The sequence below is a fragment of the Acanthochromis polyacanthus genome, chromosome 18 (genome assembly GCF_021347895.1).
Source record: "Acanthochromis polyacanthus isolate Apoly-LR-REF ecotype Palm Island chromosome 18, KAUST_Apoly_ChrSc, whole genome shotgun sequence".
Lineage (NCBI taxonomy): Eukaryota > Metazoa > Chordata > Actinopteri > Pomacentridae > Acanthochromis > Acanthochromis polyacanthus.
The window spans coordinates 33031437-33058538 of NC_067130.1; the positions used below are offsets into that span (position 1 = coordinate 33031437).

Genomic DNA, 27102 nt, shown 5'->3' on the forward strand with positions numbered 1-27102 from the left:
GATTTTTATTTTTCTACTCTTGATTCATAAATTAATTCCCTTTAGTTTTTAAACTAAAATCAGTCCTGATCACAACAAATAAATATTCATTAATTTGTTTACATGATGTTGTTATTATTATTATTATTATCTACTGAAAAGAAAATTAATGAAAAACCTCACTAGAGACCTCAATAATAATAATAACAATAATAATAATAATCCAGGCTGTGTTCATTTATTGTCATTTATTTGCAGATTAACATGAAGCTGAATCACAAACTAAACAAAACACACCAACAAAATTAAAAATCACCAAGTCAGATTATTAAATGACGACTGACTGCAATAAAATGTCGTTATTTGTCCCCAGAAAAAACAAATAAAGTACAAATCCAACACATTCTCTACATATATATCCCTGAGAAAGAGAAATGAAGTGCACATTTGAAGAAAAAGCTGATTTTTCCTTCACCTCAGCTGGTTCCTTAAATGCATCACTAAACATGAGGTTGAAGAAACATGAATGTAAATGAAAGGAAAGCAAAGAGCAGATTGAGAAGGACGTTAAAAGTCCTTCACTGTTACATTTTCAGGACATCTTTAAGCTGCTAAATAGTTTGTGAGAAGGTGAAATGAGAAAACAGGGAAATATTTAGAAAAGAAGAAAAGCACTCAGAGATCAGTCCTCCTCCAAGGCTGCTCATTCCCCCATATGGCATTGTCAGAAATGCAGCATTTGATTATTAGTTATTGATGATCAGAAATCACAGCAACATAGAATGTGTCCATTTAATACAGATGAACCCACAAACACAATGACCTTGAGCTGAGCACAGGCGTGTGTCATGCATGTGGACGTTATGTACGGATACCGGATCACGTGACCTAAATATGTAGCAGGAGGGAATGGATGGAACTCAGAAACACCCCCAGTTGTTCTAAATGAGTTAAAGTTGTTCTAAACGAGTTAAAGTTGTTCTAAACGAGTTAAAGTTGCTCTAAACGAGTTAAAGTTGAAACAAAAACTTCTTTTCTGTCTAAAATCAGGACATTTCTCAGTGATCCAGTCTTTTGAACGGTCGTGTGTCGTGAACTTAAATCAGGGCTGAACATGAACCGACCCTCAGACTCTGGAATTACTCTATTTGACTTTAAGGAACTTTGCAGTGGCTCCTTCATCTATAAGCCAAACTCCAGCATGTATGGGTTCAGTGAATGTGGTCTGGACTCTGTGGAGGAGAGTCATGGTTTCAGAGACGCTGTAGAAAGACAGAATACCTGCTCTGTGATCCAGATAGACTCCGATTCTGGAGGACTGAGGACCAGAGACAGGAGTGGAGATGTTGTTGTAGATAAATTTATAACTGTTGGTGGAACAATATAAAGACCAAGATTTGTCATTGAATCCAAATACACATTCATGTGAGCCTCCTTCTCTGCAGATATTCTTCTTTGCGACTGATACTTCAACTCTTCCTCCTCCCCACTCCACCTCCCAGTAACAACGTCCAGTCAGACTCTCTTTACTCAGGACCTGCCACCAATAAGTGAATCTGTCTGGATGATCAGGATAACGTTGGTCTTCTTCCATAAATGTTATTTTTCTGTTCCCTTCAGACAATAACAGCTGTTTGTTTGCTGTGTTTGGATCCAGAGTGATTTCTCTTGAATACTTTAAGAATCCATCTCTGGTCTCTGGTTCTGGTTCTGACAGTAGAACATCCACTTCAGTGATTGCCAGTGAGATGTTTGTCCACGTGTCCCTCAGAATGTCCTGTAGATGATCTCTGAGCTCTTTCACAGCTGCTGTCACCTTCTCAAAGTGTCTCCGAGGACGGATGATGACGTTGGATAAGGGTTTGGACTCACTGAGTGCTGACACTGAGGGGTAGTTGTGGAGGAAGTGGCTGTGATCTGGTGTATCTGAGAGCTGCTTCAGCTCAGCGTCTTTCCTCTTCAGATCCCTGATCTCCTGCTCCAGCTTCTCCTCAAGCTCTTTGACTCGTCTCTCTTCCGTCTTCTGCTGGGATCTGATCTGCTGCTCCACATCTCGCCGTCTGTTCTGGAGGAGATGGATCATCTGGGTGAACATCTCCTGACTGTCCTCCACTGTTTTATCAGCAGAGACTCTGATGGCCTCCAGCTCCTGTTGAAGCAGCTCCACGTCTTTCTGTCTGTCCTGGATTCTCTGCTGGACCTTCAGTCGATTCACCTCCACCTCCTTCTGCTTCTTCTTCCTTTCTGCTGCTGCTGAGACGGTTTCATGACCTTTATGTTCATCCAAGGAACACAGAGAACAGATCAACTGTTGGTCAGTTAGACAGAAAATCTTCATCACCTCATCATGACGAGAGCAGATGTTCTCCTGGAGGTTCTTGGAGGGCTCCACCAGCTGGTGTTTCTTAAAAGCAGCAGATTGATAGTGAGGCTGGAGGTGTTGCTGACAGAAAGAGACCAGACACTGCAGACAGGACTTGACAGCTTTCAGTTTCCTCCCAGTGCAGGAATCACAGGACACATCTCCAGGTCCAGCATAGCAGAGATCTTCAGCAGCAGCTTGGAGTCTGGTCTTCTTCAGATCCTCCACTAAATCTGCCAACGTGACGTTTTTCTGCACTTCAGGCCTCGGTGTGAAAATCTTCCTGCACTGAGGGCAGCTGTAGATTCTCTTCCCATCCTCTCCATCCCAGTGTGTTTTAATACAGTCCATGCAGTAGCTGTGTCCACAGGAAGTAGAGACCGGATCCTTCAGTAGATCCAGACAGATGGAACAAGAGAGTTTCTCTGAATCCGACTGATTTCTTTGCTGCTCCATTTCTCCTCTGGCTCACACAGACTGTTTGACTTTCTCTTCCTCTTACATGAGACTAGTCTGAGCTCTGATCTCCAAATCATGTGTTCCTGCAGTGAACGGGTTCCTGTCAGCTTCTTCCAGCCGTCTGCAGAGTGCAGATCTGAAGGGAGGAACCAGGAAATGTGTGTTTGTCGAGCAGGAAGGAGAGGAGGGTTATCAGGCTGGGCTTCATTCCAGGAAGAAACCTAGAAAAACAACCCAACAAAACAAAAGAATACAACAGAAATAAATAGAATGACATAGAACATGAAATGGAATAAAAGTTAGCCAGAACCCAGAGCTTTGTGAAAATGTACATTTTCTAATCAGGATGTTCTAAAACTGGATTTCTTCTCTGTGACTTTGTCCTCCACAGGGTGGACACATTTTACCATTTGCTCACATCTTATCTGCTTGCAGTAAATCCATAAAAAGTGTGGGAGCTTGAACAACATGCATTTACAGCAGTCTAAGGTCAACTTTAATCAAGAGACATGAAACTGAGTGGAATATTTGAACTCTATAGGGGAGAAATCATGATGCCTCAATGAGGCTTCTGTAATATGTTAGAAACATTTATATAAATGCTACATAGATAGTAAAATAATAATAATAATAATAATAATAATAATAATAAAGTAAAATGAAAAACAAAACAATAAAATAAATCTCATAATAACCTAAAATGATTTTGAAAACTGTCTGTTTTGTTTTGGAGCTCCTTTAATGTTAAAAAAAAATGTTTATATAAAACAGGAACAAAACAGTTAACATGTAAATTATAAGTTTTTTCTATGATTCTTCTCTATCATCTGTAATTTAGAGAAAATCTGTAAAACAAAAATAAAAATTATTTATGGTTTCCAGTCCTGAACATAGTTTTTTCTGTTAAGCAATTACAGTTAACTGGAAAATAATATTTTTATCTGATTCAAATATAATAGAAATAGTTTAATTTTAGAGTCAAACATGTAAAAATACAGTTTTTTATGTGGACAGTAATTATAGTTTAAAACATGTAAATTAATATATTTTTCTGTGATTTTACTGGATATTACCTGGAATTTAACAAAGTTATAAAATAAGAATAAAATCTAAGTTGAGTCAAAACAATGACTTATTTCACAGGTGTTCATTTTTGTTGCTGTGCTCCTATTCTTGGGACCGTAACATGTGTGCTACGTTCACTGCTGAATGACAACAAAGCTGAAGCTGGAGTTGATTTTTTTTCTGTGATTTTACCAGATATTGTCTGTTATTTAGAGAAAATCTGTAAAACAAACGTAAAAGTAGAAATGATTTACCAGTTTTCAGTCCTTCAGTAGATCCAGACAGATGGAACAAGAGAGTTTCTCTGAATCCCACTGATTTCTCTGCTCCATTTCTCCTCTGGCTCACACAGACTGTTTGACTTTCACTTCCTCTTACATGAGACTAGTCTGAGCTCTGATCTCCAAATCATGTGTTCCTGCAGTGAACGGGTTCCTGTCAGCTTCTTCCAGCCGTCTGCAGAGTGCAGATCTGAAGGGAGGAACCAGGAAATGTGTGTTTGTAGAGCAGGAAGGAGAGGAAGGTTATCAGGCTGGGCTTCATTCAGGAAGAAGAATTCCAAGTACACGTCTGTACTCGAGTACTTGGTGAGTTCAGACTTGCAGGTCCGACTCTGAAGTCCACCAGAACTCATCTCTGTTAATGTTCAGGTGGAACAAAAAAAACTTTGTGGTTGAATATAAAAGTAACTAAGTCAAAATTTGCTGACTCTACAGTTGCTGCCTTGACTCTATCTCTCTCCCTCTCTCTCTATATATAGATATATTTCGAGAGATAGATATGAACTTACACATTGACCCGGGCAGCAGTGTTCTCCACACCATCTCCCTCTCTTTTGCAGCTGCAGCGGTGTTTCACTTCTTTCTAAAACGTAATCAAAGTCGCCATTTGAGCACATTAAGACTTCCAATTCAAGTGGGGTGAAAAATGCAGCCCTCTGCTTCCCCGTTGCCATGGTGACTCGTCAAATTGGTGCTCCATTAATGCTGTCTTTTCTGAGTTGTGGTGAACGCGCTGAACTCTGAGTTGATTAAACCAACTCAGATCAGTCGTTGTGGAACCGAAAACTCAGAGTTTTCTGTCTCAGAGTAGATCAGCTCAGAGCTCAGGGTTAAACTCAGAGTTTGTTGAAGCTGCTTTGTGAAACGGACCCCCGGTCTTCTCCTGACATGGAGCTGGATTTACTTTGCAATGTGAAGCATGGCGGCGGCAGCATCATGAAAGGTCAAAATGTACCTCAACCTGGATCGTACGGCTAATGTTGTAGTTTTGTTGAAGGTATTTCAAAAACTACGCATCACTGGGTACATTTACTGAGCAGTTTGTACTTCCACTGAATCCTCTCATCAGTAATGTAGTTCTGGCTCCCTCTGCTGGTCAGAACATCAACTACACAAATGTTCAAACACTGTATGACCAAAAGGATGTGGACAGTTCATTATTAGGATTGATGAATTTGCCTCTACACTCCTTATTTCAGACCTTTCCACCAGATTTCTGAACCTGAATGAATCAACAATCTAAAGATGTTCAGTTTATTGTCTTTTAGGACAAAGAGAAGTCGTAAGTCTACAAGTTTGACTCAATAAGAGAAAGACTGTTCCTACAAGCTTGTATTCATACAAGTGGAGCAAACAGCGGGAGAAGCTCACCTCCTCCCACCGCCGCAAGCTGCTCATTGAGGCCGTCAGCAGACGCTCCGGTGGGCCTCCTCACCCTGAGGCAATGCGGGAGGGATCCTCCTCCTCACCGCTACCTCTCTCGGACAACGGGTACGACATTGGGGACGAACATGAGTTCCCACCTCTCCCAGTTGTCCCCCGTTCCGGATCAACCTGCCTGCCTCAGCGGGCAATCAGACTCTTTTAGCTCAGAATTTTTAAACCTTCTTCACAGTATGAATTTTATCCAACATGTGACACAGCCCACCCATAACAGAGGAACAACTTTAGATTTAATAATCACCCATGGCCTTTCTACATCTGTGACCTCTGTTATGGACGGGGGCTTGTCTGATCATTTTTGTGTGTTTTTTAATATCAATGATTTTAAGCAACAACAAATCCCAGTGCGTACAATCAGGAGGCGCTATCTTACTGCTGAAGTGGCTGCAAATTTTATTGACATTTTATCTGATACCCCCACACATGTTTTACCTTCCTCCTGTGATTTTATTGTTGATCATTTTAACAGTAAACTAAGGTCAGCTCTAGACACTGTTGCACCAATAAAAATCAAAAGAATATCAACAAAACCAAAGCCTCCCTGGTCAAACAGTTATATAATTAACCTCAAAAGAAATTGCAGAAAAGCAGAACGGACGTGGCGGAAAAACAAAATTCAAATAAATTACAATATTTTCCAACATCATCTGAAGATTTATAACACAGCAGTCAAACAGGCAAGAAAGGAAAATTTTTCCACATTAATTCACAACAACAGAAACAATCCTAAGGTACTTTTTAAAACAATAGACAAATTAATCAGCCCTGTTTTTAATCAAACTAAGGAATCAGACTTGTCATGTGATGACTTTGCATTCCACTTCGGCAGTAAAACAGACTTTATCAGATCAAACCTTTTACTTTCTCAGCCTTTGAGTTGTAACTCTTCACAGTCTTTGGTTTTAAACAGGGAAACACTGAAAGTTTTGTCCTGGTTGATGCTGTGATGCTTGAAAAAGTTTTGAAACAACTCAAGCTAACTACCTGCCTTTTAGATCCCATTCCAGCACCCCTTTTAAAAACTTCTATGACTTTTTTAAACAGGATTTCCTTACTATTTTAAATTATTGTCTTCAGACAGGCGTGTTCCCCTCTGCTTTTAAAACTTCTATCATAAAACCTCTCCTGAAGAGAAGCAATTTGGATACAGCTGTAGCTGATCATTTTAGACCTGTATCCAATTTGACATTTTTAAGTAAACTTTTAGAGAAGATTGTTTTAATCCAGATAAATGATTTTATTAGTTTAAGAAATATTTATGAAACTTATCAATCTGGTTTTAGGAAAAATCACAGTACAGAGACTGCTCTGGTCAAAACTGTTAATGACCTGAGGTACAACATGGATAACAAATTACCCTCTGTTTTAGTTTTATTGGATCTGAGTGCTGCTTTTGATACTGTTGACCACAAAATTCTTTTAAGTAGACTCCATGATTTTACTGGCATCTCAGGCACTGTTTTTAACTGGTTTAAATCTTATCTTAGTGATAGAAAGTTTTATGTGAACCTTGGGGATCATTTATCACAATGTTATGACGTTGGATGTGGTGTTCCCCAAGGTTCAATTTTAGGCCCTACTCTTTTTAATCTTTATATGCTCCCACTAGGTAATGTCATCAGGAGACACGGCATCAATTTCCACAGCTATGCAGACAACACTCAGCTTTATGTTTCCGTGTCTCCTGATGACACACGGCCACTCGAGGCCCTTTTAAACTGTATTTTAGATATTAAATCATGGATGGCAGACAACTTTTTACAGCTCAACCAGGACAAAACTCAGGTTTTAATCAATGGTTCAGGGGTCAAGAGAGAGAAACTGGTCAGCAAACTACAAGCATTATCTTTTAATCCGTGTGGGCAGGCTAAAAATTTAGAGGTTTTATTCGATTCAGAGCTCAGTTTTGAGCTACATATCTGGGACATTACCAAAAAAGCTTTTTATCATCTGAAGAACATTGCCCGAGTGTGACTGTTTCTTTCTCAAGCCAATGCAGAGACATTAATCCATGCTTTCATCACCTGTAGAATAGATTACTGCAATGCTCTTCTTTCTGGTCTCCCGCAAAAGAAAATCTCCCATCTTCAGCTCCTACAGAATTCAGCTGCACGGATGCTAACGGGGACCAGAAAGAGAGCCCACATTACACCGATTTTAAGGTCTCTGCATTGGCTACCCGTTTCTTTTAGGATAGATTTTAAGATTCTTTTATTGGTTTTTAAAGTTCTTAATGGTCTTAGTCCATCGTATTTATCAGATTTGCTTTTACCGTATGAACCAATTAGAACCCTCAGGTCTTCAGGAAGTTCTCTGGTGACAGTTCCCAAGGTCAACACCAAAACTTTTGGTGGGGCATCTTTTTATTACTACAGCCCACGCTTATGGAACAGCCTTCCTGAAGACCTGAGGGCTGCACCTAATGTTAATGTTTTTAAAAACAAACTTAAAACCTACCTTATTAGTCTGGCTTTTATTTGAATTCCCTTTTAGTGTTTTTATTCTTTTTAAAACTCCCAATTTATAATTATCACTATTATTATTATTATTATTATTATTATCTTTATTGTTATTTTTTTATCTATCTTTTATTCTATTTTAGTTTATTTTATTTTATTATATGATATATTTAATTGAATTTATTTACTTATTTATCTATTTATTTTACTGATCTACTTATGGATTTATTTTATTCATTTATTTTTATTTATTTATTTTACACTTTAAACTAACTTCCAGTCTTTTCCTATTTTAAACCTTTAAGATGTCGTTTCCTCACTACACACTGGGTATAACAATGTCCCTGATTTATTATTGTCTTTTATTTATGTTGCTTTTAACATTACAGTGTATGCATTGCTGAGTGGGTGGGTTCGGGGCTGAGTGGGGTGGATTTGGGTCACAATTTCTTTCATCTAGTTTTATTATTTGTCTGTTTGTAAAGCACTTTGTGCTACAACTCCTGTATGAAAAGTGCTATATAAATAAAGATTATTATTATTATTATATTAAACCATTTTTGGCATCGGTGCCTGAAAGATACAAGTACAGGAACGTAGGTGAAAACAGGCGTCCACATGGTGTATATAGTTTATGATGGTGGAGGTAAATATCAGTCGTGGAAACACATCTGTCTCTCTGTGAATTAACAAAACACAGTTGTGACAGTCGAACATTTATTAAGCAAATAACAGATCAGTCTGCCTTCACAAAATATAGCTGATTGAAAGCAAGATAGCTGCAGTCAAATGTTCCACATCACCTAAAATACCTGTAAAAGTACAGAGGTGCTGTAGGTTTTTATTGTTTTACAGCAGTAAATCTAAGGGGATTTTTAAAAACACCAGTCATCTCAAAAAGCCGTTCAGCAGGTCTTCACATAGTAAACAAAATACATTTAAAAAATAGACAATATTCACAATCTTTGATACTGTAAGGACACATTTACTGTACTGGGTAAAGTATTCACCCCCACTGGAAGTTTCTCCTTTTTTGCTTTTCAACAATAAATTGTGATCACTTTAATTCAGCTTTTTTCAGCAACAGCACATAAAAATCACAGAAAGACTCTTTCATGTCAAACTGAAAGTGATTTTTACAAAGAAATGTCAAAATAAAATGTAAAATAAGTCATTGCAAGACCAGGATGGAGCTTTATGTCCAGCAGATGGGCGCAATCTTTGCTGTGCACCAAACACTGAAGATCATCACAAACACACCATCCCCACTGTGAGGCACGGAGGTGGCAGCATCATGACAAGAAGCACGGAGGTGGCAGCATCATGACATGAAGCACGGTGGTGAGTACTAGCTTGTAGCTCCTTCAGAGGAGTCATACGTGTCTTGGTGGCCTCGCTCACTCATGTTTTCTTGCACAGGTGGACGGCCATACTTTTGGGGAGGACAACTTCCACGAGGGCTGAATATTTTCATTGTAATGTTTCAAATGTGTTGTCAAAAACAACATCCTCAGTGACTCACAGTTACCAGAAAACACGTTACCACACACATTTCACAACTATTAGACAGTGGAATGACTTAAGATTTCTAAGGAGTGATTTATTGATTGTTGCTTTATGAACTCTAGTACTATCTTTAAATATCCTGTAAGGCATAAATGTCTTCACCTTTACTATATGTTCATGCAGCAGCTAGATGGAAGGTCAGTGTGGTAATAAAATGTAAGCGGTTTCACAGGACATGGGACTGTCTGGACCGTTTGGACCATCTCCTGTTGGGATTGAAGTCTGTGCCTGGTTCTGAGGGTGGTATCCGTCAGAGGTTTGGATTGCAGGTTTCCCCTCCAGAAGCTCAGGTCTGAACCAGTGATCCCCAGGTGTCGGGTCATACGACGGGTTGGGAAACACGCTCCTGAACGGAGAAGACGGAGGACCTGATGGAGATGGTACGTCTGTGTAGGGTAGAATCAGGAGTGGTGGGGCATCCTTCTTCAGGGGTTTGTTGTAGTAACCTTTGGGAGTTTGTGTGAAACTAAAAGGCATGCCCGCCTCGCTAACGTAATCATTCCCCGATACTCCAGGCTTAGGATGCAGCTCTGGAACAACCGAGACGTCTGCTTCTCTGCGGAGGTCCAGGTAAACCTAGAAAACAGACGAAAGGACCTCTCAGTCAGAAGATGGAGGTAGATGGGTCTGGAGAAGTGCTTATAGAAGGATATTGTATGAAACCAACCATCAGTTTTCCTCTGCAGGAATCTGTTTAATGATGGATCAAACCTTTTTGTGCTTATTCTGAAGGCAAGAACCGCTCTGTAGAACCTGTTTTAATGCTGTTTTTGGGAAGAAAAAAATACATCTTTCCTACTGACCCTAAAAGATTACACTGTGGAAATGATGTGTTTTTTTAAAGAGTTTTAACTTTAATCATTGGCATTTAACTAAATCTTTCTACTGTAGAATACTTTTAATAGGAAATTATTCGTCTCAAAAACAAGAAAAAAGTAGTTTTTTTTGCTTCCTAACCGAGCAGGTTTGACAAGTTGTACAATAACAACTAAAATATTGGTGGAAATCCAGTATTTTGAGCCAAGTAGAACAGACTTCTCAAAATATGACTGCCATTTTTATTTTTTTATTATTCTGACGAGCCTCCACCTGTCCACCAGGTGTTCCTGTCGTCAGCTGATTGATCCACACCTGGATCCAGAGGTTCAGCTGAATGAAACCTCCTCACTTCCATTCAAACTCTCTGACAGGAGCTGCTTCCTCCACAAGCACCAGCAGCACAGCTTTTGGGGTTCTGTTTGGGACTTTGGTGCACAGTTGTGGTTGTTTTTGTTGACATCAATCCATTTTCATGACCACAGCAGTACAGAAGGTCCTCAACTTACGTTGGAGTTTTATTCCTATGGATCGACGTAAGTCAGTTTTCGCTGTAAGTCGGAATTCTGCCGAAAATGTAAACATAGCTGTTACATGCATCACGATATCGATAATTTCTCCAGAAAAGCTCTGAAACCAATGACTTTCGTGCATGTATGAATCATTTTACAAGAAAACAACAGAATATGTTGAACTGTTTTTACAACTTGAGCTTTTTATTCTAATTTCACTTCCATGGAGACAGCTTTCCTTTTCTTCAAAGTACTGCCATCAGAAGAGTCTGATTTACGCTTGGAGCCACAATGAAGGACAAAACGTTAGTGAATGTAGCACAATCCAAGCTGGAGTACAACCAGAGAACGTAAACAAAGCCGTCTTTTAGCACCGCGAGACGACGTATTCATCCACTCCGCTCGTCAACTAGTTCCAACGTAAGCAGTTCTGACGTAACGACGAAATGCCGTCGGTTGAGGACGTCGTAAACTGAGGACCTCTTGTAGTTGTCGTCCTGTTTTTATCACAGTTTTGAAGCTGAGCTGTAACAGTCATATTTTTAATGTTTGGGAACCCACTGTGTAGACATAAAGCTGGTTTGAAGAGGACTTTTCATGTAGTTTTGAGTAATTTCTTGTGTATTTATAATAACAGCCCAAGTGTTTACCTGCAAACATCTTTTCTAATGAGTAAACAACATCTCATGTAATCTCAAAACAGATTTGCGATATTAAGCTACGATTCTACAACTATCTTTGGAAATATCCATATTTTATGCTTTAAAAAAAAGGCAAATCAAAGATGGTCCAGCAGAAATTGTTGTAAAAATGTGATGATTTGAGATGGAATGAAGCCTAATTTTATATATACACAACCATGTTTACACTTTTAGTTTAGCATATTAGCATGCTAACATATGCTAACATGGTATTTGTTGATAAATAAGCACCAAAAGTGAATCGAATCCATCCTCTTGGAACCATGAATGTTGGTATTAAGTGTTGTGGGAATCGTTGCAGAGATATTTCAGTCTGGACCAAAGATGTGGACTAATGGACGGACAGACTGGAATATTCAAACTGTACGTTCACGTGACACATAACTGGCTGTGTAAGTGTAGGTTTAGCTGTTTTCACAAACACGGTGACAGTAAAATGATCTACTTGGTTAAAATCAACAGAAGAACCCTTTAGGACGTGACTGTGAGAACTTACTGGCGGCGTCAACCAGTTGTCCATCAGCACTGGCTTTGGGATCGGAGGATAGACTTTATGTTTGATGCTGTTGAAAGTAAGAATGCATGAAAATAAATGTACAAGGATTTGGTGACCAAAAAGCATTTAAAATGGAAATGTCTTTCTTACCAGGCCCAGTTTGTGTAGCAGAGGATAGTAGTGAGAGTTAGAAGACCCAAAGTCAAACCGAGAGCGATGAAGATGGACCTGAACAAGTCATCAGCTGGTGAGGAATAAAAGCTCAGGTGAGTAAATCAAAGAAGACAACAGGTGGACAGTGGAATATTGTTCTGAGAAACGACATACTCAGGGAGTTCAAGGTGAGGGATCTGGATGTGTTTCCACATTCTCCGAGTGCCGTCCGAGCCACCACCGTGAACGTATACGAAGTGAACTCCAGGTTTGTTGCTGTCAGACTGGTGGCTTCAGGATCGTCTGAACCAGGAGAAATGATGGAAATTACCACAAAACAAACCTTCAAGGAAACTATGAGGCACTTTTCATTTAGCTCAGTTAGAAGCTCTAAAATGTGTGGAGAGAAATGAACTTCAGGTGTCTTTAAAGTTCTGTGTGTAATGTTCCAGGTGATTCACTGGAAGTTTTGTTTTTCAAGAAATAATTTGAAAAATCACCTCTCAATGACAGGCAGTATTTTACAAATTATCTTTAAAGGTGAAGCTAAAATTTCACAAATATCTTCATAAATATCCAGTTTTCATGCTATAGAAATATCAAGCAAATCAGAGATGATGGAGCAGCAATTGTACCAAAAATCTGCCAATTTGAGGTGAAATAACCCGAAATTTTAATCCAAACTTGAGGTCCTTCCGAAACTGTAATCCACAAAGCAAATATTAATGTTGGTGTTTTGATATTTTAATATCTAATGTCATTGAATGTCACTCAGGAGGCTAAATTCTGACTCCCTGCTCTTTTGGAATATAATTTAATTCCTGCAGAAGACAATACAGTAGGATTTAAACATGTAAACACACTGGCTTTGAAATTAGATGTCCTCACGTATGTCATTGTGGCCAAAAAATGTTCAGGTATTATTATCATTAATAATATTGCTGAAAGTGGATCAATGAGCGATTTAAAAAAGGCATATATCTCATAAAGTATTTGATATATCAAGATAAAATTTCACAAATATCTTTAGAAACTACTGCTCAAAATTTTGGGATCCCTTAGAAATGTCCTTATTTTTGACAGAAAAACATTTTTTCAGTGACGATAACATTAAATGAATGATAAATCCAGTGCAGACATTGTTAATGTGGTAAATGACTATTCAAGCTGGAAACAGCTGATTTTTAATGGAATATCTCCATAGGGGTACAGAGGAACATTTCCAGCAACCATCACTCCTGTGTTCTAATGCTACATTGTGTTAGCTAATGGTGTTGAAAGGCTCATTGATGATTAGAAAACCCTTGTGCAGTTATGTTAGCACATGGATAAAAGTGGGAGTTTTCACAGAAGACATGGAATTGTCTGAATGACCCCAAACTTTTCAATGGTAGTGTGTATGTCTGTAGGAGTCCACCTTCCCTCTGTAATATCACCTGTGCTCACGTTGAACACCGTGCTGTCGTTGTTCCAGTAGTAAAGCCTGAATCCTCGGATGAAAGCCGACTGCTCTCTCAGAGGAATCTTCTCCCAGGAAATCTCTGCATCCGTCTCCTTCTGTTTGGCATTCAGTGATTTAAACAGCGTCCTGTTTTGAGCATCCCGTTCGATTCCTGCCAAAGCATGACATGGATGAAACACCGTCGGGCGTTTTGTACCGCCAACACATTGCGTTAAAAGTCATAATTCAGTCTTACTTATCTCTCTGACGTAGCCTTCCCTCCTCTCCAGAAGAACTGGAGCTCCCTCTGTACAGGCGTAAATGGACAACGAATACCTCAGTCCATCTCTGAAGTCTTCTGCAGCGAAGGAATAAGAAAAACACAAGTAAATATGGTGTTACAGCCCTACGTACAACTGCTTTATAGGCAAACATGAGGACCTACTAGAAAATATGGTGGCATTAGTGGTGTTGTCAGGAACTTTGATCCAGTCCACAGTTTGACAGTGGAGGGTCGGACACCAGTCAATGATGTAACCACAGCTGGATGCAGGACTCATCGGCCAGGACAGCATGAAGCTACCGTTACTGCCAGTGATCCAAGAAGAGTTCACTCTGGTTCCATCTGAAAACACAGATCATTCTATTTGATCATTTGATGCTAACTTTAAAAAAGAGACCTTAGTGGATGATTGTTGGAAAATATGTTGAAATGGTTGTAATTTTTGAAAAAAGAAGCAACTATTCATTCATGCACGGTCGAAAAAATTATTCACAATCTTGTAGACGATACAAGAACATTTCCAAGTTCCTGAAGATCTCTTGGAGTCCAGTTAAATCCATCATTAAGAAATGGAAGGAAGATGGAACATGAATGGATCTGACTAGAGCAGGACATCCTCAAGAACTGAGAGACCGAGAAGAAAGAGACTAGAGAGGGAGGCCACCAAGACTCTATGACTCCTCTGAAGGAGTTCCAGCTTCAGACTGTTCATCCAACAACTGTTGTTTGTTCTTCACCAGTCAAAGCTTTATGGAGACAAAGAGAGACTCTGATGGAAAAAGCTCCAATTAAATGTGGACTAGAGTTCACCAGAAGACGTGGAGACTCTGAAGACACCTGGAAGAAGGTTCTTTGGTCTGAGGAGACCAGGATGGAGCTTTTTGACCATCAGACTAGATGATGTTTTTGATGGACACCAAACACTGAACATCATCCCAAACACACCATCAGCACTGTGAAGCATGGTGGTGGCAGCATCATGATGTGAAGCACGGTGGTGGCAGCATCATGATGTGGGGATTGTTTCTGCAGCTTTCTCATCAAAACAAACAAATTAAGAGAAATTAAGTTTGCATCTCACTGTCACACAGTTGAAATTGTTACCTCCATGAAGTCTTAACCCTTGTGTTGTCCTTAAAAAATGTTGTTGCCTTGTCTAAAAAAAAGTCCAAAAATTCAGAAAAAAATTCCCCAAATTTATAAAAAATTAACAACATCTTCAGGAAGAAAATTCCTGAAAAGTTTCCCTCAAGTTTTATTTTTTAAAATAAAAAATCCCCAGAATTGACAGTGAAATTCACTGGATTTTGGTTGATTTCTTTCTGAATGTTCTTAAACATATTTTTTAATTTGTTTTATTCCACAAAAAAATGTTCAAAAATTTCCTAAAAAAATGAAAATGTGGAAGTTTTCTCTGTGAATATATATATATATATATATATATATATATATATATATAATTTTTTTTCTAAATTTTTAAATCTTTAAAACGGGTCAATTTGACCCATGGGATGACAGGAGGGTTAAGTTCTAAGGAAAGACTTTATGGAGTCTTAAATCTTTCCTGAAGACTCCATGAAGCAGAAACACCAAAGAACAAACACTGCCATGGTCAGGTAGGCTGAACTACACGTGGTTTATATAGAATATTACAGATTCTGAATCAGTGACATGATAAATGCTGGTTGAGGTCTGAATTCTTCCCTGACTGAGATGTTTCTACTCTGGTATCTTCATACCTGGACTGGTGTTGGGGGTGGTGATGGTTGAAGGCGATGAGCTGCCGTTTATATTCCAGGCTGTTACTGTGATGCTGTGTTCTTCACTGGTGTCCAGATGGAGGGTTAGACTGTGTTCACTGTGAGGTATTCCGGTTGTGGTGTTTGCCCAGGTAACTTCATAGTCAGTGATATTTCCATGGCTCTGATTGGCCAGTGGCGTCTGCAGAGAGATGACATCAGGACTTTATTACAGAAACCACGGTATCTTCAACGCCTCCCGATTGAAGAAGTTGTACTGAAGTTGCTACTCATGCTGTTTTGTAGATTAGATGTCGGAATAATGACCTTGAATGTTTTTATTAAAAAAAACAGTTGACTATAAATCTCAGTGAACAGTTGGTAGATGTCGGCTCAGGTTTTCAGCAGAGCTCTTCTCGAAGATCAGAGGTGATTGGAGGTTCTACCTGCTGGACTAAGGAGCTAAACGGACTAAACAAGTGTCCTGTTACTGGGATTTTTTTACCAATAGATCTATTTGGGACTAAACAACTAAAGCCATGAGTAACAACTTCTGAAGGACATCTGATTAGAATTTAGCACCATCTCACCTTCCAGATGACTACAACCTGGTTCTCCTTCATCTGCATCCAAACATCAAGAGCATCTGGAACTGTGGAGCAAACAGACCAACACTGTCGGGTAAATCGCCAACTCTGGTTAAAACTCCAAACGCTGGTGTAAATACTCACCGTCACCCTTTGTGTGGAGCGTAACTCCTCTGCTCCAGTCGCCCCATCCCCAGGTGTCTGTTCTGCATCTCACCTTCACTTCATACGTCGAGTTTGGCATCAGGTCGGTTAAAACTGCAGAATTAAGACCAACCCCAGAGGTTTTACTCTGGAAAGACGAGACGGATGTCAGCAGAGTTCAGAGGATATTTTCACCTTAAAAACCAGAGATCTGAGCTCCGTCCACTCACTGTGCTGTTTTTTTCAGAGTGGACACCTTGGACTTCACAGGTCACACTGAAGTCCTTGTACTGATCTACAGTCCACCTCCACTCCAGACTGATGTTTCTGGAGTTAATATTCGAAGCTGTTACTTCTTCTGGAGCAAGCATTCGCACTGAAACCAAAATCAGATGGATGTTGTCATGAAAAATTGCCATTTTACCACATGATGTATGCTTTTTTGTACTTTTTTAATATTATTTTTTACAAGCTCTACCTCTTTTGGTCAAGTCTGCCCGGTCATGAAGCTGAATCGTTCCAAGAGGATTACTTGCCGTTAAAGTCCAGTTCGTCTCTCCAGCTTCAACCATCATATTTAGAGAGCATCTGCCTTCAGATCCGTCTGGACAGGGACTGAAATACAAACCAGCAGCGTTATTACATCTCAGATCATCAACGTTTTATAACTATTTCTGAGTGATCATCTCTGATTTGGCAGATGTTTTACAAATTTATCACAAACTAGACAGTCAAATAACGGATTATCACTGATTATACAGTGTTGAAAAAATGTGCTCATAACTGTATAAACTGTTAAAAGCAATTATCTGCAAAATAATGATATTCATTGTTAATTGAAATACAGTAAAATACTACATTTTACATTCACACATCGTAAAAGAACACGATTATCAAAACTATTTGTAAAAATACAGGTTTTTGATGTAGACATGGTCTGTTGCTTTTACTAGATATCCCCTGTAATTTAGCAAAATGAGAAAAAAATCTGTAAAATAACAGGTTATTATTATTTTTAAAACCATTTGTACAACCTTAACTTTATTCAAATAACAGCAAACATCTGTTAAAAAATGTGCTGATTTTAATACAGTAAGAAATTGTGTAATTTCAATGATAAAATGTTATTTTTTTAATTACTATTTTTAAAAAATAGAGATTTTAGAAGTTATTCAAAGGCTTGCCCTGTTTTATTTATTTATTTATTTATTTTCATGATTAACTTAATAATTAATAGTTTTTTCCTGTGATTTTGCAAGTTTTCTTCTGTAATTTATCAAAAAAGGGGAAAATGTCATCACTGACAGCTGTCCCCAGTTTATCAGAACGCTGTAGAAGTGATGATAGATGCTACCAGGACCATTCAGAGTGGTCCAGAAGAAGCATTTCTCAATAAGAGTGACAATTTCAACGAAATCTGAATGCCTTTAAATTAGGCTTTTCTTCTAAAACGTTAACATTCTCGTCTCCAACACAGTGTCTCGTCATCTTCTGTCACTTGTTTGAACCATTTCCAACCAAAATAAACCCACAAGTCAAATAAAAATTCACTGTGAATCTAAATATACTGTGATTCATGCTGGGTTTAACTGTACCTTCCCTGTAGCTGGTACTGGGTTTTAGCCTTTGGGACTTCTGTGTTTCTTCCTACTTTCCAGCCACATTCGACTGATTTCAGATTCTGAGTTTCACACTGAAGATCTCTGTCACCGGGCGGGTCTGATTGATGGAAAACATCAAGAAAAACAGTCAGAGTTAATCCCCAGGATGAGTTTAATGACACCAATACTTCAAATGCTACTTACAGAAGATAAGAGCACAGGCCCCATAGGTGGTTTTGCTGGTTTTACATTTGATATCGATGTAACCGTTGGACGCCTCGTTCAGGCTGACAGTCAGAGCGTAGGTCTGGTTGCTGATCCTGGTGGTGCTCATATTAACACCTGTATAACCACTCAGGTACATTTCATTAAAGCTCTCCCCTGCAGGCAGAATACAACAGAAGGTGGCAGTACTACCAACTTTGAACATTCCGTCTCGTGGGTAGACCTTAAATCTTTCTGACCTTCGGTTCTCTGCAAAAGCACAATGATAAAACACAATAAGCACGACTGTAAAATACATAAAACTGATGTAAGTGTGGCTTATTTTGGGATGAATACTAACCAGGAAGGGTCTTTTCTTTCACCCATGGGCTTGTCTGGTTCTTGTATCGGGACCTGAGCCAGACTGAATGAGTAGCGCACTCCAACGGCAAATACGACGTCCAGCTCCAGGAGTGACTCGATCCAATCTGATCACGAGTCACCACAACTTCATCCTACAACATTCACAGAACCAAATTAGAGGTGGGAACATGTTTGTCTGGCAGTTCTGAAGTTCATCTGGTGGATACTGACATAATGTTCTCGTTTATCCGCGATGAGAACCAGCAGTTCGTAGACGACGGCATCTTCTAATGCAGAACACGAGGGTTTATCTTCCCACGTTAACAGCAGCATCTGGTTGGAGTGAAGAGTCACATTCTGAGGTCCACAATGTAGAACACCTGAGAAGAACGAGCAAAGGGAACAGTTTTAGCAAAGAGGAAGGAGACAAAGCAGTGGTTCCATCTGAAATCATCAGGGGCCTTCTGTTGCCACCACCATGATTCTGAGTTATTTTAACAAAAGCAAAGGTTCAGACTTGATTTACCATTTTTCAGTCCTTGGTATACATAACAAACTCCTTCAGAGGAATCATAGGTGTCTTGGTGGCCTCTCTCACTAGTGTCTTTCCTGCTGGGTCTCTTAGTTGTTGACGACAACTTGCCCTGAATGGATTTACAGGTGTGCCATTTTCCTTCCATTGCCAAGTTTTCTGATTATATTGCTTCTCAACACTGAATTGTGGTCAATTTAAGTTGGCTTCTATAGAAACATCCCCATATCATGATGCTACCACCACCATGCTTCACATCATGATGCTGCCACCACCGTGCTTCACACCATGATGCTGCCTCCACCATGCTTCTCGTCATGATGCTGCCACCACCATGCTTCACATCATGATGCTGCCACCACCGTGCTTCACGTCATGATGCTGCCTCCACCATGCTTCTCGTCATGATGCTGCCACCACCATGCTTCACATCATGATGCTGCCACCACCGTGCTTCTCGTCATGATGCTGCCTCCACCATGCTTCTCGTCATGATGCTGCCTCCACCATGCTTCTCGTCATGATGCTGCCACCACCGTGCTTCACGTCATGATGCTGCCTCCACCATGCTTCTCGTCATGATGCTGCCACCACCATGCTTCTCGTCATGATGCTGCCTCCACCGTGCTTCTCGTCATGATGCTGCCTCCACCGTGCTTCACATCATGATGCTGCCTCCACCGTGCTTCTCGTCATGATGCTGCCACCACCGTGCTTCACGTCATGATGCTGCCTCCACCATGCTTCTCGTCATGATGCTGCCTCCACCATGCTTCACATCATGATGCTGCCTCCACCATGCTTCACATCATGATGCTGCCTCCACCATGCTTCACGTCATGATGCTGCCACCAACGTGCTTCTCGTCATGATGCTGCCACCACCGTGCTTCACGTCATGATGCTGCCTCCACCATGCTTCACGTCATGATGCTGCCACCACGGTGCTTCTCGTCATGATGCTGCCTCCACCGTGCTTCACGTCATGATGCTGCCACCACCGTGCTTCTCGTCATGATGCTGCCTCCACCGTGCTTCACATCATGATGCTGCCTCCACCGTGCTTCACGTCATGATGCTGCCACCACCGTGCTTCTCGTCATGATGCTGCCTCCACCGTGCTTCACGTCATGATGCTGCCTCCACCGTGCTTCACGTCATGATGCTGCCACCACCGTGCTTCTCGTCATGATGCTGCCACCACCGTGCTTCACGTCATGATGCTGCCTCCACCATGCTTCTCGTCATGATGCTGCCACCACCATGTTTCACATCATGATGCTGCCTCCACCATGCTTCACATCATGATGCTGCCTCCACCATGCTTCACGTCATGATGCTGCCTCCACCATGCTTCACATCATGATGCTGCCTCCACCATGCTTCACATCATGATGCTGCCTCCACCGTGCTTCACATCATGATGCTGCCACCACCGTGCTTCTCGTCATGATGCTGCCACCACCGTGCTTCACGTCATGATGCTGCCTCCACCGTGCTTCACATCATGATGCTGCCTCCACCATGCTTCACGTCATGATGCTGCCACCACCGTGCTTCTCGTCATGATGCTGCCTCCACCGTGCTTCACATCATGATGCTGCCTCCACCATGCTTCACATCATGATGCTGCCACCACCGTGCTTCTCGTCATGATGCTGCCACCACCGTGCTTCACGTCATGATGCTGCCTCCACCATGCTTCTCGTCATGATGCTGCCTCCACCATGCTTCACATCATGATGCTGCCTCCACCATGCTTCACATCATGATGCTGCCACCACCGTGCTTCACGTCATGATGCTGCCACCACCGTGCTTCTCGTCATGATGCTGCCTCCACCGTGCTTCACGTCATGATGCTGCCACCACCGTGCTTCTCGTCATGATGATGCCTCCACCGTGCTTCACATCATGATGCTGCCTCCACCGTGCTTCTCGTCATGATGCTGCCACCACCGTGCTTCACGTCATGATGCTCCCTCCACCATGCTTCTCGTCATGATGCTGCCTCCACCATGCTTCACATCATGATGCTGCCTCCACCGTGCTTCTCGTCATGATGCTGCCACCACCGTGCTTCACGTCATGATGCTGCCTCCACCGTGCTTCACATCATGATGCTGCCACCACCATGCTTCACGTCATGATGCTGCCACCACCGTGCTTCTCGTCATGATGCTGCCTCCACCGTGCTTCACATCATGATGCTGCCTCCACCGTGCTTCACGTCATGATGCTGCCACCACCGTGCTTCTCGTCATGATGCTGCCACCACCGTGCTTCACGTCATGATGCTGCCTCCACCGTGCTTCTCGTCATGATGCTGCCACCACCATGTTTCACATCATGATGCTGCCTCCACCATGCTTCACATCATGATGCTGCCTCCACCATGCTTCACGTCATGATGCTGCCTCCACCATGCTTCACATCATGATGCTGCCTCCACCATGCTTCACATCATGATGCTGCCTCCACCATGCTTCACGTCATGATGCTGCCACCACCGTGCTTCTCGTCATGATGCTGCCACCACCGTGCTTCACGTCATGATGCTGCCTCCACCATGCTTCTCGTCATGATGCTGCCTCCACCATGCTTCACGTCATGATGCTGCCACCACCGTGCTTCACGTCATGATGCTGCCACCACCGTGCTTCACGTCATGATGCTGCCTCCACCGTGCTTCACGTCATGATGCTGCCACCACCGTGCTTCACGTCATGATGCTGCCTCCACCATGCTTCACGTCATGATGCTGCCACCACCGTGCTTCACGTCATGATGCTGCCACCACCATGCTTCTCGTCATGATGCTGCCTCCACCATGCTTCACGTCATGATGCTGCCTCCACCATGCTTCACGTCATGATGCTGCCACCACCGTGCTTCTCGTCATGATGCTGCCACCACCGTGCTTCACATCATGATGCTGCCTTCACCGTGCTTCACGTCATGATGCTGCCACCACCGTGCTTCTTGTCATGATGCTGCCTCCACCATGCTTCACATCATGATGCTGCCTCCACCATGCTTCACATCATGATGCTGCCACCACCGTGCTTCTCGTCATGATGCTGCCACCACCGTGCTTCACGTCATGATGCTGCCTCCACCATGCTTCTCGTCATGATGCTGCCTCCACCATGCTTCACATCATGATGCTGCCTCCACCATGCTTCACATCATGATGCTGCCTCCACCGTGCTTCTCGTCATGATGCTGCCACCACCGTGCTTCTCGTCATGATGCTGCCTCCACCGTGCTTCACGTCATGATGCTGCCACCACCGTGCTTCTCGTCATGATGCTGCCTCCACCGTGCTTCACGTCATGATGCTGCCACCACCGTGCTTCTCGTCATGATGCTGCCTCCACCGTGCTTCACGTCATGATGCTGCCTCCACCATGCTTCACGTCATGATGCTGCCACCACCGTGCTTCTCGTCATGATGCTGCCACCACCGTGCTTCACGTCATGATGCTGCCTCCACCATGCTTAATGTCATGATGCTGCCTCCACCATGCTTCACGTCATGATGCTGCCTCCACCATGCTTCACGTCATGATGCTGCCACCACCGTGCTTCTCGTCATGATGCTGCCACCACCGTGCTTCACATCATGATGCTGCCTCCACCATGCTTAATGTCATGATGCTGCCACCACCATGCTTCACGTCATGATGCTGCCACCACCATGCTTCACATCATGATGCTGCCACCACCGTGCTTCATGTCATGATGCTGCCTCCACCATGCTTAATGTCATGATGCTGCCACCACCATGCTTCACGTCATGATGCTGCTACCACCATGCTTCACGTCATGATGCTGCCACCACCGTGCTTTCCAGTGGGAATGGTGCGTTAGTGATGATGCAGTGTTTGGTGTCTACAATGACGGCCTGTCGTCTGGCTAGAAAGATAAATTTTGTTCTCATCAGACCAAAGAACCCTGGGGATGAACTCTGGGAGTTCAGTCAGGTGAATCACTTTAACTTTACATTTCATATTTAAAATTAATTGCTATTACTTTGTTGAAATCTGTTTCCACTTTGAAATGTAAGAGTCTTTTTTTGTGGAATCTTCCCCAAAAAGACAAATTAAGTTGACCAGGATTTCATGCTGGAAAGTAACAAATGAACAGAAACCTTCCGAGTTGAACCTGTTAGCTCGTGTCCTGTTCAGGCTTCATCGTTGTGTTTTCACGACTCATTAGAGTGCATTAGAGTCAGTAACAGTGGAAATTTGAGAGTGTTGTGCTATTTTAAGGTGCTGGCTGCTGATGAGACATTACTGAAGAAGCACTTATGACGGGATGAAATGAAAGACGGCAGATCTGCTTTGCTTCATGAGATATGAGGATAAAAAGCCCGATAACAGCCAGTGTTTAGTCAGGAGGCTTTCTGTTGTTTGTGCTTCAGTTCATCTCAGCAGCTTTTAAATGGATCTCTGTGATACTGAGTGTCTGATCTGGATGAACTGGAGGAGTTTAGGTGATCCCATTATCAGACAGGTTTTTAATGTTTCATGACCTGTAAAAGCTGCTCCATTCCCAGTAAACAGACCCTCACATGCCATCCTGCTTCTCAGAAACAGACTCCAGCCCTGGAAACTACACTGAATTACGTCTTGTAGTTCTCAGATTTGAGTTTAGTTTCAGGTTCTTTGTGTTTCTTCTTCAGGGACTCGGTTACATGATGTTCAAACATCCGCCAGTTTTGATGACTTCATGGCTTTCTGTGACATTAAAACCCCTTTAGTGAGCGACAGTGGCGTCTCTCGAATAGAAATAAAGTTTTATCGTTATTATTTGGGTCTTCCATCTGAAATCATCAGGACCTTTTTGCTCAACAATCAGTAATTTACTGATTAAAATCCTAAACTATGGATATTTAAAATGGTGTCTGTGTTAAAATAATGTTAAAATCTGTTCAGTGATCTTCTTTCATCAGGTTTTTTCTCTCAGTTTAATCTGAGTCTGTTTGAACAACAGCATCTGAGGAACTATTAGACTTTATTTTGAGAAATATTAGAACTTAAACCTTCCATCTGAGGTAAAACAAGTGTGTTTCATGTGTTTTTTGTGTGTTTTTAGATGTTTTTAAGTAGTAGTATACGTACCCTACAAAGTCTACTGGTTACTTCAACAACATCTGAGGAACTATTAAAGATATAAACCTGAAAGTTTCTCTTATTTCTCATCATGTCATTGATTCAGAATGTGGAATATTGGACAAGATCAAATAATCTCTGATTATGAGTGAATTAAAAAAAATGAAAGGAAAAGTCTCCTTTAAACAAACATAATAATCCAGATGTCAACTAGTGATATTTTCTGAGCCTTGGAAAAGTTTTACATCATTTTGGACTCATTTTAAATAATGTTGCACGTATTTTAGGCAATTTGAGTCATTTGAAGTCATCTGGGGCAGTTTTCAAATCATTTTGGAACGTTTTTTTTTTTTTTTTAAGCTATTTTCAGTAATCGTGGACAGGTTTTGATTAATTCTTAAAATATTTTCTTTTTACCTTTATTTTGATAGTAGCAGTGAAGAGTGACAGGAAACGAGGAGAAGAGTAGGGGGAGGACATGCAGCAAAGGGCCGCGGGGAGGAATTGAAGCCGGGCCGCTGCATCGGAGACCAGCCATTGTACATGAGTTTCCTGATAACCCGATGAGCCATACAGGCGCCCCGGTTTTGATTAATTTAGGATAATCCAGAAGTCATCTAGTGATATTCTCTAAACCACATGTAGCTGCAGGTCACAGTAATACAAAACTAAACATGTAGAATACTTTAATATGAAGTACTGGGTCACTAGAGTGGAAATAAAACTTAGTTTTAGTTGAACTGTCATAATCGATTGAGCAGCTTTGACAAGTTGTAGCGCCAAAACTAAAATAATATTAGCCAGATCCAAGTAGAGTTCTGGAGAATAAAATGGTTCTCTAGATATTATAAAGACATAAAATAAATAAAATATGTCAGGTTTTTATCTTTAATAGTTCCTCAGATGTTGTTGAAGTAACCAGTAGACTTTGTAGGGTACGTATACTACTACTATTAAAAACATCTAAAAACAGACAAAAAATACATGAAACACACTTGTTTTACCTCAATGGAAGGTTTAAGATGTAATATTTCCCAAAAGAAAGTCTAATAGTTCCTCAGATGTTGTTGTTCAAACAGACTCAGATTAAAATGTTTGGTAAAACTAAGCTCAAAGTGGGTAAACAGGTGATCTTTACCTCTAAACCTTTTAAATACAAAAAGTTAAAATGTCGTAGATCTGTTCATAAACATCCATATTTTCTGTCATAAAGGTTTCAAACGGTGGAGCTGAAGGATCCTGATGACTTCAGGTGGAATAAACCTAAAAACTGAAGTTAAAGGATAAAAACTCACCTTTTTCTTGTCCATTTCCACTTCCTAGCTTCAGACAGAGCAGTGAGATGATGAACAGCCATGAGATCATTCTGATCCTCTCCGTTTGTTGTTGTTTGTCCTCAGCAGAAAAACTCCTTCATGGATTCCTGTGATCCGCTGAGATACCTGAGGCCGTAGGAGGAGAATTCCTGAGGTTCACTTGGGAGGAAAACACAAGCACTGGCATGAGGAGGTGTGAGGAGATCAGGAGTCAAACAGGAGAAAGTGTCAGGCTGCTGGAGTCTGAGCTCGGGAAATCCATCTGCTGCCGAGTTCAGAGCGATTGTGAAATCCATAAGGAGTTGTGAGGAGGAAACGGAGCAGCTGCATTCTGGTAAGTCTGACTCACGTCCACATCAGACATGCCTCACTCATGTTTTCAAGCTTGGAAACGAGTTTTCAAAAACTACACTGTAAAAAAACCACAACAACCAAAAAGTGTCATTCTGCAGATTTTTTCTGCTGAAACTCGCTGCTGGTTTTATCTGGTTATGATCTGTAACAAAACAGGAAAAATCTGTTTCAAAACTAACAAAAACTTTAAAACTGGCCTCATAAATGAATCATGACAGTAACAACTGTGGTCAGACTGCAGCTACGGAGGCCCAAAGTGGCCAGAATTGCTAAAATGTAGATAAAGCATAAAAGAAATCCCAAAAATACTTCCTGAACTTTTTCATGATTAGAAATAGTTCATTCTTTTTATTTACAGCAGCGTTTCCTGCAAAATATTCACTTTCTGAAGTCTGTACTTCATAAAATATATGAAAAAACATCAATAGATTATTTATTTCTGTATTTCCACAGGTTAGCTTTTATTTAAACTCTGTCCACATCTCTTCATTTATTTATTTAGTTGGTATTTAATTGTTCCTGTATTTGTTTATGTGTTTCTACAAGTGTTTGCTATTTTTGCATTTGATTCTTTCTGCCTTTTTTTAAACATATATTTATTTATTTTTCTATTTCTGCATTAGTTTGTATTTTGACATTATTTTTTAACTTTTTTTATATGTATTTATATAAAAATATTAATAACTATTCTTATTGTTCTACGTCTATGTATTTTTTTACTTTTATTTCAGCATTTTTTACATATATTTATTATATAATAATAATTGTTATATTTTTACATGTTTATGTCTTTTTATACATTTATTTCTGCATTTATACATATATTTATATAACGACAATAATAAGAATAATTATTATTAGTACGGGTTTCTATGTTTTTTACATGGATTTTTGATTTAATTATTTATATTAATATTTATATATTTTATGCATTAGTTTCTGAATTTTTATGTTCTTTATTTTTTCTATAAATGTCTCTATTTTTTATTTTCATGCATTTCTAAATATATATTAATTTATTATTTGTAAGTTTGATTACTTGTACATTTCTTTATTTCTGCTTCTCTGTGTGGATTTATTTCTGATTTAGCCTGTTTCTACATTTCTGCATTTTATTTATTTATTATTTCT

The 27102-nt window shown here is 40.7% G+C and overlaps 2 protein-coding genes across 2 annotated transcripts; both read right to left on the reverse strand.

The window, feature by feature from the left end:
• Positions 1–212: 212 nt before the first annotated feature.
• LOC127530801 (tripartite motif-containing protein 16-like) lies at positions 213–4380 on the reverse strand. The gene is made up of 2 exons (XM_051938311.1): positions 4120–4380; positions 213–3021 (listed from the first exon to the last, which is right to left on the reverse strand). The coding sequence occupies exon 2, from the start codon at positions 2795–2797 to the stop codon at positions 1124–1126; it is 1674 nt and encodes a 557-aa protein (XP_051794271.1). The 5' UTR covers positions 2798–3021; positions 4120–4380; the 3' UTR covers positions 213–1123.
• Positions 4381–8754: 4374 nt separating this feature from the next.
• LOC110972263 (leukemia inhibitory factor receptor-like) lies at positions 8755–25937 on the reverse strand. Its single transcript, XM_022222654.2, has 17 exons — positions 25597–25937; positions 18886–19034; positions 18653–18806; positions 18292–18561; positions 18082–18205; positions 16965–17101; positions 16717–16862; positions 16487–16634; positions 16346–16407; positions 15756–15957; positions 14179–14358; positions 13990–14091; positions 13729–13905; positions 12467–12595; positions 12290–12383; positions 12140–12206; positions 8755–10190 (listed from the first exon to the last, which is right to left on the reverse strand). The coding sequence occupies exons 1-17, from the start codon at positions 25664–25666 to the stop codon at positions 9753–9755; spliced, it is 2649 nt and encodes an 882-aa protein (XP_022078346.2). The 5' UTR covers positions 25667–25937; the 3' UTR covers positions 8755–9752.
• Between the last annotated feature and the right edge of the window lie 1165 nt (positions 25938–27102).

Coding starts and splice junctions, on each gene's coding strand:
- LOC127530801 (XM_051938311.1), bottom strand. CDS start 2,797: ATGGAGCAGCAAAGAAATCAGTCGGATTCAGAGAAACTCTCTTGTTCC.
- LOC110972263 (XM_022222654.2), bottom strand. CDS start 25,666: ATGATCTCATGGCTGTTCATCATCTCACTGCTCTGTCTGAAGCTAGGA. Junction 16,635..16,716: donor ACTCTGAAAAAAACAGCACA/GTGAGTGGACGG, acceptor TCGTCTTTCCAG/AGTAAAACCTCTGGGGTTGG. Junction 10,191..12,139: donor ACAACTGGTTGACGCCGCCA/GTAAGTTCTCAC, acceptor TCTGTTTTCTAG/GTTTACCTGGACCTCCGCAG.